General features: G+C 47.4%; 1 protein-coding gene across 4 annotated transcripts in view; it reads right to left on the bottom strand.

Annotated features, from left to right (window-relative positions):
* Nucleotides 1–17,757, bottom strand: part of IL1R1 (interleukin 1 receptor type 1) — a 72,957-nt gene that overhangs the window by 17,699 nt on the left and 37,501 nt on the right. For 3 of the 4 annotated variants that reach the window (XM_059134409.1, XM_059134411.1, XM_059134412.1), the window contains 5 exons: nt 6,829–6,905; nt 5,192–5,283; nt 3,790–3,856; nt 566–800; nt 268–457 (listed from right to left, as the gene is read on the bottom strand). In XM_059134409.1, the coding sequence (XP_058990392.1) occupies nt 268–457; nt 566–800; nt 3,790–3,850 (486 nt within the window). In that variant the 5' untranslated portion in view covers nt 3,851–3,856; nt 5,192–5,283; nt 6,829–6,905. Of the gene's footprint in view, nt 1–267; nt 458–565; nt 801–3,789; nt 3,857–5,191; nt 5,284–6,828; nt 6,906–16,700; nt 16,969–17,757 lie in introns of those variants that run through there. The other variant, XM_059134410.1, reaches the window with a different exon arrangement.

A 17,757-nucleotide genomic window follows, 5' to 3' on the forward strand; every position in this document is an offset into this window, starting at 1 on the left:
TTCCGACAAACTAGGTAGATCAAAGTTACCAAAACATGAAGTAGAATGCTACCCAATCCAGTTTCAAATAAAATTAACAGAAAGTAAGACTTTCATTAAATGTATGCAGTCTAACAATTTAAAAAAAAAATTCCTATTAAGTTTCACCATGCAAAAGCAACCAATACGTCAAATGAAAAAGCATTCTGCAGATTCACCCTATTGTCTAGGTCAGGAAACTTTTCTGTTTGCTGGAAAAGTAAAATACCATATTGAATATAAAATTACCTTCTGCCACTGTATTTTTGGTAACTCATTATTTTCATCTTTAAAAAAGTCCATATAGGGACACACAAGTTGTCCATCTGCTGCAACAGGTAGTCTCTGCGTAAAGATAGTTTCTGTGTTGTAACACAAGTTAGGTTCATGCTGTACAAACCTAATGGTTGTTTTAATTTTGAGGCAGTAAGTTGCATTCCTAAAATCAATCAAAATAGGTGAATTCAGCACAATTAAAAATGTTTCTGTCCTTACCTATTGCAGGCACACAGAACACATGTCTGCAACATATCGATTCTTTTCTTACCTCACGGTGCAAAAGTAATACCCCGAATCCTCCACCATGGCAGGAACAAACCAAAGTTCATCTTTGTGCTGATGAATCCTGGCACCTACATCCATAGATATAGGTGTCTTGCTGTCATTTTTATACCAAATTATAGGGCCTTTCTTTTCATTTGGGTTAAGGAAACAGGAACGTACATCAATTTCATATGCAGATGAAACTAAAATTACTCGTTCTGTCCGTTCCTCACATATATCTTGAAAAGGGAAAAAGAGAAAGCAATGTCTGTGAGAAATTCATCCATTTCTTCATGCAATATTGACATTTAAATGCATCAATCATAAAATGTATCAATTCATATTATATATGAGTTTTAACAGCTTTATAACGAAAGGCATGATCTTGGAAGACTGAAAGATTTATATTCAAATCCAGTCATGCCACTTACTCTCTGTGTGCCCTTGGGAATGTTATTTAACCTCTCTTATCCCCTCTTTATTCATCTAAAGACTGATGCTAATATAGCAGGAGAGAGATCTGCTTCAGTACAAAATGGACTAGATTTGCCCTGTCACCTGAACAACTGAAAAAATGGACCAAGTATATGAAATATTCAAAACACTGAACATCGAGGAACAAAGGACAGAAATGCCAGAAAGATGGAAAACATAGTAGGTGAACCCTACAATTTTCCCAAGTTACTGCCTAGAGAAAGATTCTAGGTCATGACATTGCAAGGAGGAAACACAAACAAGACCAGGGTTCTGTCTGAATGGCGAAGACAGAGGTGGAAATCCAGGTAAACCACGAGTTTGGAGGACAGAGCAGGAAAGGGATTGGAGATGTATAGATACATAGACAAAGAGAGGGTTTTGGAGATCTGTACAGTCTCCCTCAAGGTTTCAGCTGAGTACCAATTAGTATAAGCACATAAGGAACTACCCAAGGTCAGAGTGAAGATTGCCAAAAGGATTGGAGTGAATATCCACTGGACCACATACTGCTGTTCTCAGCAGCTGGAATGGAAAACCTCATGGCTCATGGAACATCAGGTAGAGAACCCAGAGGGTTTTGACCCTGTAGATGGAGCAAATTAGGCCTAAGATAAGACTTTTTCTGATCTTGACTAATTAAGCTTAAAAGCAAAACCTGAAAAGATCAACTATTTCCAAGTAACAACCCTGTAGCAGAATGGTTCAAGAACATTTTTAGTAATACGAAAACACCCAGCACCCAAAATGGTAAAATCTATACTGTCTAGCATTCAATCAAAAATTATGAGGTGTACAAAAAAGTGGGAAAATATAATCAATGATGAGAATAAAATCATCAGGGCGCCCGGGTGGTTCAGTCAGTTAAGCGTCTGCCTTTGGCTCAGGTCATGATCTCAGGGCCCTGGGATCCAGCCCTGCATCAGGCTCTCAGCAAGGAGTCTGCTTCTCCCTCTCTCTCCATCCCTCCCCTCACTTGTGCTCATGCTCTCTCTCTCTCTCTATCTCTCAAATATATAAATAAAATCTTTCAAAAAAAAAAAAAAAAAGACAAAAGTAATCAAAACTGACCCAGAAATGATACAAATCACAGAATTAATAGGATTAAAATAGTTATTGCCACTGTGCTCCATTTCTTCAAGATATTAGATCAAACATGTTGAGACATAAAAAAAAATATTTTTTTAAAACTTGAATTTCTAGGGACGCCTGGGTGGCTCAGTTGGTTAAGCGGCTGCCTTCGGCTCAGGTCATGATCCCAGCGTCCTGGGATCGAGTCCCACATCGGGCTCCTTGCTCGGCAGGGAGCCTGCTTCTCCCTCTGCCTCTAGCCTGCCACTCTGTCTGCCTGTGCTTGCGCTCTGTATCTCTCTTTATATATATAACAACAACAACAAAAAATCTTTAAAAAAAAAAAACTTGAATTTCTAGTGATGAAAACTATAAAGTTGACTTAAAAAATACATAGGATATGATTAATGGCAGATTTGACACTACAGAATAAAAGATTAGTGAACCTCAAGCCATAGCATTATTAAATCTCTTTAAAGATAATTGAATGTTTAAAGTAAAAATTTAAAAAGTATTGTGATATTTATAACATATAAAGAAATAAAACATGGGAATAATCTGACAAAGCTCAAGAAGGGACAAGTGGGTGTGTATTGTTCTAAGTTTTCTACAGTATATGTGAAATAGTATAGTATCACTTGAAAGTAGACAGCAGTAAGTTAAAGATGGATACCATAAGCCTGAGAGCAGTTATTTTAAAAAAGATAAGCTATTAGCATAAACCAGACAAAGGATATATTGATGGCAAAAAAGCACATGAAAAGAAGTTCACTATCATTAGCAGGAAATGGAAATTGAAATTACAAACAATTATTACTCCTTTCAGTATTAAAATCAAAAAGGTGGACAATATCAGGTGTTGGTGAGATGTGGAAATTTCATTTACTGCTGGTGACCACATAAAATGGTACAACTGCTTGGAAGACACTTTAGTAGGTTCTTAAAAAGTTCCACATAAGCCTACCATATGACCCAGCCATCCCCCTCTCAGATATTGACCTAAGAGGAATGAAAATATATGTCCACTCAAAGACCTGAGTGCTAACTTTCATAGCACCTTTACTCTGAATAGTCAAGAACCAGAAATAGCTGAAATGTCCATCAAGTGTGACTGGATGAACGGGGATATACCCATATAATAGACAACTACCATGTAATAAAATAATATCTATCCATTTATACAATATGAACAGATCTCAAAATAATTATGCTGACAGAAAAAAGCCAGACTAAAAAATAAATAAATAAATAAACAAAAAAGCTAAAAACAAAAACAAAGACACTGGATGGAGACATCCAGATGTCTCTGGATGGTTCTCAGCTATGGGTTCCTAAGGGCTGCTTTTAACACCTCTTCTGACTGAAAGCCAGGATCTCCCATCACACTCCTCAATCGGCAACAAAGTTGGAGAAGGCCTGGCCTTGACATTGGAGGCCTGGAGCTTAGCTGCTGCTTTGACACTAGCTATGTGAGCTTAGGCTCTTAGCCTCACTGTGCCTCAATTTCCCAAATCACAAGTGAAGCAATATATAGTACAGTTCTGTGATCAGGAGGCTCTCTGTTCTGGGATTCAACAGAAACAGGTGAGAAGAAAAAACTGACTCTGTCAGGGAAGATACTTCATGTATTCTAAATAATAGGGCTTCTCAGCAGACAAGAAAATGAGGAAATGCTTAACTTACCAGCTTCCACAGAAGAAATCAGTAGAGCTATAAAACAAACAAGCCTGAGTAACAGTTTCATATTCTCCTGAAAAAGAGAGGAATGGGTGTGAAACAAGAATTAAAATGTTATTATTCCAGAAAAATCTCTAAAACCATATAAACTAACTCCCACCTGCTTCCACCCTCATCCTCAAGTCATGATGATGGGTTATTAGTCTCCCTGCCTCAATGTGATCCTCTTCTGGACCTACCTCACAGCAGGAGGACTGCATTCCTTAAATATCCTGTAATTCTGACATTTTACTCACATAAACCAGCCTTCCCCCACATTTGCCCAGATTAACTGCATTATTATATTTACTATCTTATATATATATAATATATAATATATAATATATATCATAATATATATTATATTATATACTAGTATTATATTTACTAAACTATATTTAGATTATTAAAGTAAGAAGTCTAGCAACCCAGCTTATTAGCTCTTTCTGTAACTGTGTGAGTGTGTGTTTTAAGGCTCCATGATAAAGAGGCAGAAAATAAAGGGTTAAAATATTTCCCAGTGGCCAGTTCCAGGCCCATCAATTGCTGGTGTTAGTTATCTGAAACAACGTAACGATATCAGGAAACTTAATGAACAGTGCCAGTGGTTAGTTCATGCAATTACAAGATCGGACTTGTTTGATTACTAAGCATGGGAGAAGAAGCGGAAGGTGCCGGGGTGAGTTTTATACAGATTATATCTCAAGATGTAATTTGAATTAAGTGTGGGAAAATGCTGACTCATACATGTCCAAGGCTAATGGCCTGCCACCGCAGGGCAGTGTGGTGTTAGACACAATGGCTCCCTGGGTCTCAGTTCCCTCATATGTACCAGTGAGGGGGCAGTCAGATCATCACTGAGCCATTCCCACTCCGATAGTGGAACATGGAAGCCAAACCCCCTGGGTCCAGGTTTTGCTTTGCCTGTTCCAGAACTGTTGTGAGAAAAACCAGGGGAGAGAGCAGCCCCTTCCTCTCAACAGAATCTTAGGGCAAGGTGGTCAGCTCCGGGCCATGAGGTGGGATTAAGAGTCCTATGTCCAAGGATGGACGGTGAAAGTGAGAGATGTAAAGACGCACTCGAGACTAAATGAACCATGCTCCTGACAAAAATTACCACAGGGGCTCCTGGGTGGCTCAGTGGGTTAAAGCCTCTACAGCTCAGGTCATGATCTCAGGGTCCTGGGATTGAGCCCCGCATCGGGCTCTCTGTCAGCAGGGAGCCTGCTTCCTCCTCTCTCTGACTGCCTCTCTGCCTACTTGTGATCTCTGTCTGTCAAATAAATAAATAAAATCTTTAAAAAAAAAATTACCACAAACCCCACGAGGCCCCCCACACAACACAGAAATTTCAAGGATGATGCCAAACCTGACTAGACTTGCACTGCCAATAGTTGAAAGGCTGGCCAAGTGAGGAAGTCTCTCAACAGCATCTGTGTTGTGCTATTTGAAGGCAGAGTGCTAGAGCCAGAGACCAAATAATAATAATAATAATAATAAAAATGAACGAAATAAAAAAATAAAGCAAGAAGTCACTCTTCAAGATGGCCACCATTTAGGCATAAGTCCCAGGTGATCACAGTTGCATCCCACATACCCCCTTCCCCCCCACATCCCTCCATCCTCTGGTCAATGCTTCCATTCCCCATTTGACAAGACAGGGATGACATGAGCAGTATTTGTGGTTGACACCTGCTGAAGGTGAAATGGTTATCATGTGTGAGGGGCACTGAATCGTCAGGTAAATGGTCACCCTCAAATGTAAGCTATCATAACCACCCCCGTGCTGATGACAAGTACAAGCTTTGGTGAAGTGTTTCCAGTTATCCATTCATCCCTTCATTCGGTCGCTGCTAAATTTAGCAATTGTGTGCTGGCTATCTACTGCACGCCTGCAGCTACACGTGGTCCTGGGAACACACAGGAATAACAACCAGGGTCTGGCTCAAGGAGCTAGCTCATCAGCCAGCGGGGAAAGCGGGCAGGGCCACAGAGTTATCCAATGATGCAGAGGTGTCTCTGGGGAGAGCAACACCCAGGGCCCTAACTCAGCCTGGAGGAGGGCTCCTGGAAGGGGTTACCTGAACCTCAGGAGGTGGTGGGGAGCACATCTACTTCTGGAGCATAAAAGGTGGGAAGCCAAGGTGGGAAGGTGGGAAGCCAAGAAGCAAAGCTGGGGACCAGTGCCCAGAACACAGAGCCCAGCTTGGAGTTGGGACTGCAAGTCGCAGGTGGCAAAAAAAGAGACTCACTTAAAGGTATTATGCTACAGGGTGGTGTACAATCAGATTTCACAGAGATCTTTGGCACCTGTGTGGAATATAAACCGGAGAAAAGAGGGTAGGTGGAGAGAGCAGGCTGCCATGAAGAGGGTGTCCACATGAGAGCGGATGTGGCCTGAGCCAGCCAGCAGTGAAGGACAGACAGAAAGGGGGTGGATCTGAGAACTGCTCAGAGGCCTGCGAAAGGAGGGGTGACGAAGCGGGTCTGGGATGCACCAGCCCTGATTCACTCAGGTGGGGACCAGTGAGGGCTGGGCCCGGTAAGAGGGACAGGTTCCAGCATGCACAAGACAGTCCGAAGAGAGGTCCAAAAGATGTCACTCACAGCACCACTGGGCCTGGGTCTGCTGGGGCTAGCTAGCAGTGTCGCCTCCAACAGAAACGGAGACTCCGAGTGTCCACTGAAAGCTGAGTGACACGGACACAGGGCCCGGAATGTGCTGGAACTGGACAGCACACCGTACGCTGGGAGCCATCAGCACACCGGTCATAACCTTAGTGATCGGTAAGTGACCCTGGAAAGTGGGTGAGCAGTGGCCCTCAGTGGGGCCACAGACCCCTTCAGAAATCAGATACGGAGTTGTCCCAGAGGAATGTGGGCAGGCAAACAGAACGTTCTGTGCACCCTGAGAGACATGCCGGGATCACCTGAAGCTGAGGCGGCAGACTCCAGCCGTCTATGGGAAACGGCCCATGGGCCGGCTGAGAGGGAAGCAATCGTTACCTTGGAGATGGCTCTTCCTTGTGTGAAGTGGTCCTGCTTCTCAGCACGGAGTCAGCATCCTCAAGGGGCGACTCTACCTAGAGAAGGAAGCATGCACACCAGTGTGAGCTGCAGTGAGGGAGCTTCTAGGTACTGACCTCTGCTCAGACCTTGAGAAGTGTCCAAACCAACCAAAACAAACTGACAAAAATGAGTCAGCATGTTTAAAGGGCACCATGCTCCACAGTCCTCTGAGACAACGGTTTCAGAAAACTGAGGGGCAGGGGGTGAGGAATACCCAGAGGTTAACAACCACCACCACTCTTGGAATAACTGCACGAAACCTGGCACTTAGCTGGCCCAGGGAGGCAGAAGGGGGGCACCACCTGTGGGACCTTGCCACTGTATGCCCTGGGAGAAAAGAGCTCAGAGAATGAACCAGATGCCAGGAAGAACATGAACAGGACCTTTTTAAGAACAGGCACACTGTGCATCCTCAGGCTTCCCTCTAGCAAGCTTATCGATACACCTGCATTCCCAATGGCAGAATCTGAAAGAACTTCCCGAAAAGCTGAACTGTGATGTGCCCTATAGGAATTCCACCATCCATTTCCTGGTTTTTACGGTTTACTTGGGATACTTCGGAGTATTTGCTTCAGGTCTGATTGATTTCCTCAAGCCTTTGCAACACTGGTCAGGCTGAAGCATAAGGCCTTTTCATGTCCGATCCGTAAAACAGCCTGACTAATGCAGCACCAAACACTCCGCTTAGATTAAATGGACTAAGCAGCACCTGACCATTCGTGTTAGGTTTACAGGAAGGTACACAGCATCACATTAAGGGGCCAGAGGCACAGAGGCTTATCCACATCAAATAAAACACAAAATCAAAGGCTCCCTGATCTTCCCATCCTCTGTCCGAAGCACAGTGCCCTCCCCACCTCCATCAGTGTGGCCCAGAAATGAGCACAGCATGGAGGGGGCCTGTAGGGAAAGTGTCAGAGAAATGAACAGAGTGAGGACAGGAAGAAGGATGCGCAAGAGGAATGAATGGATTTGGAAAGTCCAGGAAACCTCTAGCAGACTGGACTTCCCAAGTCCCCCCAGACCACTTCCCTTTCCCTCTTCCTCTTTGCCCCGAAAGTCTCTAAAAGAACTTTTATAGTTACTGTCTCTTCTCCCCATCCTCTGCTATTGGTTCATGGCTTCTGCTTCTTGCCATCTGCCCTTCTCCCTCTGTAGTGTCTCCACAGGGCTCCCCAGGCCTGTCACTTGGTTCTAACCTTCCCACTCCGCCTGCTTCTTCTAGGACTTCCCACCAGCTCTGAGCCGATTCTGATGTGAGGCTTCTCCCAGGGGCCCCAATAGACGCCCCCCCCTCCTCCACAGCCAGGAACACCAAGTCCCATAGGTTCCACCTGACCCAGGGCACCTGGTGCCTCAGACCTCTGGCTCTGGGACCCAGGGCTCCCCTGATGGCTGCCCTTCCCTACCTGGGCCAGGAGAGAAAGGTACAGTCTCCCTCTCCCATACTCCTGTGAAGAGGGCTCCATCCTACTCCTCTTGTATTGTGGTAAGAGCTCAGGAAGGAAGCGAGGACGGGAGAGAAAGATTCATCTACCCAACATCTTCACGTTAGACTACACAGGGAGGAAAACCTGTCCTCGAATCAAGGGGGAGAAAGGTTGGAAAACAGGTACTAAGTGTGAGTCAGAGAAGAGAAATGCTAGGGGAAGTATTATGAGGCTGGGAACCACACTGGAAAGGGAAGATTACTACCTCAGGGTGACACAAAGGCTGCAGAGCCAGGAAGCCAGGGAGGACACTGAGGGAGAGCAGGAGGAGCAGGACCAGACACTGGGCACAATTCCCTCCAGAAGGGATACTGGCTAAGTCAACCTCCCTTGTCCAGAGGCAACTGGGCAAACTCTGCTGTGATTTTTGAAATCGGTTTACAAATAAAATTCAAAATATATTTTTAGAAAGTACTGTCAATAAAAAAGTCACAGATCTATTCTATTGTGTTATTTATTATTCAGAGGAATTTTCCACATAAAAGAATGAAGGGAGAGAGGATTAATGCTCCCAATAAATTAACACACACACGGCTCCTTTCCTACCCTCACAGGCAGTGACATCTGTATTACACATGAAACTCCACCCTGCCTACCATCCCCTCCACAGCCGATTCCAGCAGGAGTGCAGGGGTCTGGGTGGGGGCGGGGGGGGCACCCTGAGGTACTGACACCGGACCGGGCCCCAGCATGACAGGGGGCCCTGGCTGGTCACCCCGCCGCCCCCAGCAGCCTGGTCCATTCCCATGCAGGTAGGAAAACAGGAAGCAGAGCTTTCTATGACCATCATGCAAAAAAGCAATCCATCATGGACTTCCGGAGTACAGTTCCCCTCACTCTTTGTGATCATAATGTACCTGGAAACTGGTACACACCATGGCTCTGTGGCACACGGCAGGCATGTGCGAAGCCTCTTGTTTGTTAGAGAGAAAAGTGGAAATGAGACCGGAGCGCAGCTGACTCCAGCAGGCACTCAACTACAGAAGCAGAGATGGGGTGTAAGGGTTAATGATGAGCAGGCCTCCAACAGAAGATCCGCTCATCCATCCCCTAGCGCCGTCCTGTCCGTCTGTGAGGAACTCCATACCCTGCACAGATGCAGTGAAAGTGACAGCTGGGGGATGGAGGGACAGACGCCAGAACCCACGAGGCTTCCACAAGGCCCAGGGGCTCCAGTGCAGAGGGAAGGGGTGCCTTCTCTATTAATGCCTTCTTATTCCTGAAGAATTTTCCCACAACCTTGAGGAATTTCCTTCTTTTTCCTGAGGAATTCCCCCACATTGTGTGTCTTGCCTGTCAGGCCAGAAGCCAGGCACAGGACAGAGGTGGCACGCATCAGACACATCCCAGACCTCATGAAGACACATGCCCCCTGTGCGTCCACCTCTGGGAGGGGGGCGGCGGGCACGAGGTTCTGGAAGCAGGCTGCGCTGTCCCACATAGCATCTGCACGGACGAGTCCCCCACGTGGCTTGTGCTCTTCCTGTTCATGTCAGCCTCCCAGCCGGACTCCCTAGATGGCCCCCCAGCTCCGTCACATATCATGAGGTGCCCTGAGAGTGCATAGAGATAGACATCCCACATCCAAATCTACCCTTCCCCCACCCATACAGCCCGGGCCACTCAGCAGACCAGGAAGGCATGGTGGCTGCAGAGTTCACAGGGGGAGAGACCTGTGTGTGTGCTCTGCCCAGGCTGTTTGGACAAGGAATCTCCCGGGTCCCAGGTGCCTGGATTATGGCCATGCTGGTGTGCACAGGCTCCAAGGAGGCACATTCTTTTAGCCCCACAGACTCCTGGCCATGTTGAGGCCCGAGGCCAGCTGAGAAGCAGTGCAGGACCCTCCAAAGTATGGGGCCTGCATGGGACTACTCTTACTTGGTTCTAAGGGTAGTTCTGCAGGAGCCACACCTCTGCAGAAACCCAAGAAGAGAGAGATGACACCAGCAAAAGCCTCCTCCCCTTCTTCCTTCTGGAGACCTGAAGGGCCCTACATCTGAAATTTAAACAGAAATTGTACTGGTACTTTCCACATCTCCACCTCCTCCCAGCTCAGTCTTCACACTGAGTGCCTGACAAATACATACACAGCATCATTTAATACGACTTCGCATCCCAGGCATTATTCGACATATGTATATATGTATATTTGACACAACAGAAAAATAGAGAATTGGGCTCTGACTAATTGACTGTAACTGGGAAGGGCCTGTGGACAGTCCCTGAAAGAAGCAAAGAGGAAAGCAGGTTCTTCAGCTCACAAATTGTCACAATCTCCATGTTCTGCTGAGAACCATCATGAACACATATGGGGAATGGAGCATGGTATTAAAATCAAATCTGTAATTATGATCTTCACCTGTTATAAGGACTCAAACAGCAATTACACAGTCTCCAGTTTTGTTAAGACCAAAAATGTCAGTTTTCAAGACAAGATGTATAAAGGAACTTACTCATAAAGCCACAAAACCATGTGATTGTGGAAAATTCTTTAGAATTCTGGGCTTACACAAGTCCCTATTTCTTAATCTAGAACCTGCAAATCCCCAAGAAGCTGTAGACAGCCAGGGAACTCTGAATCTAACTTCCTGGGATACTGATTTGCCTCAAGGATTTTCTGGGCGGAGTCATTTTTATATTAGAGAAAACATAGCTATATGCCGAAATGGAAAGAAAAATCTCTCAGAGCTAAAGTATGAGTCATCAAAGAAATGGCCCTTGAGGGGGCTACTTTAGAGAGCTAGACTTTTCATTTCTCAAGAGGAGTCCTTTGCTGGTAAAATCTGGGAGGCACTGTCCTGCATAGACAACAATCAACTCTACCTGGTCCTAGTCATGGGAAATGGAACCATAAGGGCCACACAACTTCACATGCATGAGGCCACACAGAGCAATCTCGCCCTAACATCAAGGAGGCCCCCCAGGATGGTTCCACGCTCAAGAAAGGAAGGAGACCAAGGATGTGGACACAAAGGAGTCTGGGAGTCACCACAGTATAATAGAACCATATCTGTTATGCAGAGAAGAGTGACACATACCCCACCATACAATGACATCCTAAAACCCTATTATGCATTTGTTCAGCATGGCTATCCCTGATTTTCCCCCAGAGAAAGAGTTCTACAGAACTATGAGTAGACAAAACCACACCCATGGTGGAGGCAATAGAAACACTCATCATCCCAGAAGGTCTGAGAAACACTGAAATTTTGGCCATCTTCCTATCAGAAAATCCAAATGCTGGCTCACAGCAGATTCATCTGGCTTATTTACTCACACAAATGAGACAAGAAAAGTTTTTTAATCATCAAAGGCTATCATGGACAGGGATATGGAGATGAAGGGAAAATAGTCACAGAGGTTTTAGGGGTCGCTAGGCTGTCCAAGTTGTTCAGCTATGACAAGGCATGAAGCCACCAGATGTGGTTTCACATGGGTTTTAACAGAAAAGGGAAGAATAAGGCACAGAGGGACAGGATTACCATCAGCAGAGGGCTAAGGACAGGAATGGCCAGACCAGAGCCTCTTGATGGCTGGACTGAATTTTCACACAGTGTCCATTTCTGCACAATGAACCTGTGCTTCTGGACCACAGCAACCAGACCCAGCAATGGGAAAGGCTCTGCTCTCCCGGCCCTTGTCTCCTCTCAAGTGATCTGCCTGACCCTGTTAGCCCTCCTGCACAGCTCCCATTCCACTTGCCAAGGGCTCCATACCTGAACCCTGCCTCCCAGGGCTTGTCCCCAAGCACCGCCCACCAGGCCACCACAATAGTTTCTGTTTCTCAAAGTGAGTGTTACAGGTAATCATGGGGGACTAGACATTCTCTACATGAATTTTTCTATGTCTTCACTCCTCTTGGTTTGTTTGTTTTTTTTAACGAAGATAGAATATGCATACAGTGAAACACATAGTAAGTCTTAAGTGTAGAATTCCATTAACTGTGACAACTGAATACCCTGGGAATACAGTATACCTGCGTAGGATTCTACTAACTGTGACAACTGTATACCCCAGGAATACAGTATACCCAGGCAGAATTCCATTAACCATGACAACTGTATACCCCGGGAATACAGTATGCCTGTGTAGAATTCCATTAACCATGGCAATTGTATACCCCGGGAATATGGTATACCTGTGTAGAATTCCATTAACTGTTTAACAACTATATACCCCAGGAGTACTCCATCAAGATACAGACCATTTCTATACTCCCCCAAAGTTCCTTTGTGCCCCTTACTAGCCACATTTCACAGCACATGGCCCCACCATCCTGATTTCATCACCACCAATAGGACCCCGTAACTGTCAACATGAGTCACTCTGGATGGCTGGCTTCCACCCCATCTGCATCCTGCTATGTTAGGGTGCAAAGTGACATTAGGGCTTTAATCACTTACTCCCAAGTGATGAGGGGGAAACCCTTGGTTTTCAAAGAGGCTGGTATGGCTGCTAAGGGAGCACTTTTGAAAGTGTGGAGAAGGGGACACTTAGGGTGATCACAACAAAGCACGGAGTAGTAGAGTCACTTCCAGAACAATGCAGGGCAGTTCCGCAAAGTAAAGACTCTCTTGTCCCACATGACCTCCAAGCCACGCACATCATTTACCATTTGGAGAGCCCAGCGCCTAATTCTATCCTACACTTACATAGAATATATATTGTTGGCACACGTTTCAGACATATTGAATCTTCCAGGAATGTGATTACTGTGAAAACAGAGAGGAGACTAGATTTGACTACCATATAGACCTTAGACCTTGAGCAAAAGTCACTCATCATTCAGGGGTACTTGGATCCCCACCAGGATGCCTCTGTTCCGGACCACACTTGGAGCCATCCCCTGCAACCCTATAGTCTAGTCTCCATGATACATTAAGTGGCTTCGCTGGATTCTAGTTTGGCTCTGCCCAAGCACCCATCCACACAGTGATTCTTTATATCTAGCTATTATACTAACTAGTTGGAAATTCCATTATGGGTAAGTTTTCTTATATCGTTTCAGAACTGTAAATATTTGCATTAAAGGGGGTAAGGGATTCTGAACTAGCTGAGAGGTACTGATCAAAGTGACAGCATGTAACTCTTGATTGATCTCACAGTCAGGAGTCATAGGCTGTATCTGTTGGGGTCCTTAACATTCTCTGGTTTGGGAAGCTGCATGTGCAGAACTCAGGGTGCACAGGCCACCTCCCCCACCTCCTACTAACATCCTAAGTCCAGCTGAAACTCAGTGACCCAACTGCACTGACAATGGAGAATCATTTCAAAAGACAGCCTAAAATTGCTCCTCCTAAATGGGGACGTGCAGGGGAAAGGTCCCACTTTTCTCCATCCCAGGAATTCTTTTATTTCTGAGCACTTTCGTTACATCTTGAAGACACAGATGGCTGTGCCCCACTAGGTATCCCCTCTCCTACAGCCGGCAGGAAAGTACATCAGTGTCGTCCACACTGGCTACACATCAGAACCACCTGGGGGCTTTAAAAACACCGGTGTCTGGGCACACCCCCAGACATGCTAGTTTGTTTGCTCTGTGGTCAAGTCCTGCCATTTCTCATCAGAGCGCCTCAGGCACTGCGAAGGTTCAAGCAAGGGTAAGGAACAGGCTTCCCTCTGTATTTGCAGCCACACTTGACAACTCTGCAAATCTGCATTTCATGAAAGTTTACATTTCTAGACTCACTGCAGGCCTACTTCATCTCCACTCTTGGTTTTCTTTCATCCGATTTTTAACCCATGGCATCTTATAAATCCTTTCTGGAACAGATAGGAATGGAAAAAAGAAACAAAGAATCCGCTACTCTGCCACATGTATGAGATGAGGAGACAGCGCCCAGTTCAGAGGCATGCAGGTGACCAGGGACCTTCAGAAACCCTAGCCCCTTTCAGTGCTTGGTGAGATCAGTCTGGAGCCAGGGCTCCTCCAAGTGCTCCCAAGCGCTGAGCATGGCCCTGAAGCTGCAGCCCACTTCCCGGGGTCACAGCACAAGGGTGGAGGGAGCGAGGAACAAAGCTGCTGACAACACAGATCCTGCAAGCCCGCGTGATGACCTCGAAACCTCAAAAAAAGGAAAACACAAACCCAATTCCTGTGCACAGCAGCAATGGGGAACATCATGGAGCTGAACCACAGCCAGTGAGTCCCGGTGCTTCCTAATGCCTGCTGTCCTTCAGCTGACAAGTTCACAGTGGGTCAATATGCAGCTGATGCTCTGTACCTCCATAGCCCCCGTGCTATGGTAATTTCACTGCAACTGTCCAGCTTTGAAGCTGATCAATAAGACGTTTTGTTGACATCTCTACCCGTTTCCAGGTGGACGCCCATCTCCCCTGCCCCCCCCCCATGCATCCCAAGCACACGCTTTCCATCATCCCCCATCCAAGTGCACAACTGGGCCCTAGAGTATATCTCAGCACCCTTGCCAATCCTCAGGAACCCAGGCGCCATGTCTGCACCCGTTACCTTCCTGCCTTCTCCACTGGAGACATTGAATGATGTCCTGCCTGTGAACAGCCAGGATGCACACACCCCTCTTTGCCATTCAAAGAGGCAAAGTTCAAAGAACTTCCTTATGCAGAGAGACTGCAGTTGTCCCGGGATTCATAGCCATTAGAGGGCAGGGATTTGCATCGCTTCTATTCACTGCTCTATCCTCTGTACTCAGAATACAACCCAGAATAGGAGATATTTAGTAAACATTTGTTAAATAAATTAGTGGATCTAATATTGAACAGTGTGTCACCAACAGCAAAAGAATTACTCAAAAGATATTATTTTTAAAAAAAATCCATAAAGAAAGCCTTACCACATTATCCCATACAGAAAGCATAGAGTGTATTTAAAAGGGGGGGGGGGTTAATTCAGCCATGTGAAAGTCACATGGAGAATTCAGGTCAAACACCCTTTCTGGAACCACATGGAGACTACCCAAGGGTGGACAGGTGTAAGTCATGCTCCACACACAGTACAGTGGCAGCGAGCCGAATAAGACTGAAAATAAATAAGGGGTTCCCTATCCCTTCACTCATCAAATCCCATCCCAAAGGCCCCTCATTTTTGTCTAGCTCAAAACACAATACAGGATGTGAACACAGAATATTAAATCAGAAATTAAAAGCAGTCAAGAGAGGAAAAGGTGCCCACAGCTGTACGTAAACAGGGTGGGAAAGAGGCTGCAAAGTTCCCAAGCACCCCAACCCCCAGCTTCATCCCCTGGCTCTCCTCAGTTCACCAGTAGTCATGGAGTTAGTTCCATTTGATACATTCACCTTCCACAAGCCTGGTACAAGCCAGGGTAACCCAGCCAGCACCTTCCAATGATGGATGGATCTCAGCTCACCTTTTCTCCACAGCATCCGTGGCCGAGACATCCCTTACTTGGTTTCTAGACTGGGGAGCTAAAACCCCCAGAACATGCCCATCTGGGGAATGTCTCGTGCCAGTGGGAATCACTGGGGATGCCCAGTGCTACCCCTGGCAGGAATCTGAGCACCCTCAACAGCACAGAGGAGAAAGACCTGAAGGCAGGTCATGCCAGAAGGCAGAAGGCAGAAGGCATAGGTCTGGAGTCCAAAGGGCTTCTGGACACCAGTCCCCCAAGTTAGTGTCACCCTATGTAAGCCTCTGCTTCACTCTGCTGTGAAAGGAAAGTGATAATATCCTGCTGGGGGGATAAAAAAGAAATGTAAAGGGTCTTATAAACTGTGAAGTACTGGCCCTGCCTACTGTGAATAAACGCCTTCTGCATGTCAGTAGCTACACCCAGCATCAGCCCTACCCTAGGGGGTTGGGGGAGGGAGGGGGCGGCACAAGTTACCCTCCCCAACTGTGTAGACCCTTCTTCCCCAATCTTGTTGACCAGACTGACCCATCTGAGCCTAAATCCCTGAGAGGGACACTCCCAAAGCAGCTGAACTTGGCCAGATTCAAATGCCTGAAAGCAATTTACTTAACTACCCCACCCCACCCCCCCCACACACACACACCCTGGAACAACCCTCCAGGACCGTCGCAAGCCCCCACCCCCACCCGCCACACACCACAGGCATTTGAACTACCCTTATTCCGGCTGCACACAGGAATACAAACACACACACACACACACACACACACACACACACACACACACCGCCAGATTACTCCGCCATCACCTTCTTCCACAACAAAGTGACAAGCAAGGGGGACAGAGGAAGGACGCTTTCTGCGCGGTCTGTGCAAAGGGGAAATGTGTCAAAGCCTCGGCGGGTACCCCCCACCCCCAACCCGCCTGCCCTGCCAGCCAGCTAGCCAGGCACACTGCAGATTACTCCTACCTGGGCGAGCCCCCGACGGCCCCGAGCCCAGCGCGCCGGGGCGAGCGCCCCGGGAGCTGGGCGAGGGGCTCGGGAGCTCCGGGGCGCGGGCGCACGGCTGTCACATGCCGGGGTTCCTCGGGGCGCCGGCCGACCGCGCTCCCGCCCCTCCCGGCCGCTGCCGCGCGCTCCGGGTCGGCTCACGGGTCCGGCGCGGGCACGAGCAGGAGCCGCACTGCCCTTGCGCCCGGGAACTGCGGGGCGCGGCTCCTGCAGCGCTAAGGCTCGGGCTCCAGCTCCCGCGCCGCGGGCGGGGACTGACGGGGGCGGGCGGAGACGCCCGGGCGGGCCCGGCGGGGGAGGGAGCCTGCTGGCCGGGTGCCCAGCGCCCTACGCGAAAGAGCCTGGGAGCCAAGAACGCCGCCCTGGCCCACGCATCCTCGCGGGTCCGGGGCCCCCGCCCCACGCGGGGCAGTGACGGTCATCCCACAAGAAGTGACTTTTGGAGCGATTCACTTGGACATCGTAACCTGGCTACCACCCAACTGGGTCCTGGGCATGAGTCGGACGAATCGAGCTCCCCACCAGTGGGTTTTCAGGTCAGCCACTGGAGCTTGAAGCCTGGCCCCCTCCTCACCCTGGCTTCTTACGCACTAACTTCTTGGTACTTCCGTCTCTTCTGTGAAAAGGGATCGTATCAGCACCCATATCATGGGTGACGTTAATTACTACTGTAAACCAGCACCCGCACAAGGTTAATACAACGCAGGAGTCCCTTGCTATTTGTTATTATTTATGTGCCCAGGTGAAAAAGGAGCTTACAGGTGGTACAGTCTTGATACCAGAATTCTTGGCCAGACCAGGTAATTCTTTTCAGCTTAAGACCCACTTACTCCCATCCACTCATTTTGCACGTGAGAATCGGTACTCAGAGGAATGCAATGAATGGCCAGGTGTGAACCTTGGTGCACGGAGGGAAGGAGGCTGAAGTACCAGAGTAGTTGCCTTGGGCTCTAAGCCCAACAGCCAGGGGCTTGGAAGTAGCTCTTCCCTTTCCACTCTGTGCCTCCAGCAAGTG

Source organism: Mustela lutreola, chromosome 9 (assembly GCF_030435805.1).
Source record: "Mustela lutreola isolate mMusLut2 chromosome 9, mMusLut2.pri, whole genome shotgun sequence".
NCBI lineage: Eukaryota > Metazoa > Chordata > Mammalia > Carnivora > Mustelidae > Mustela > Mustela lutreola.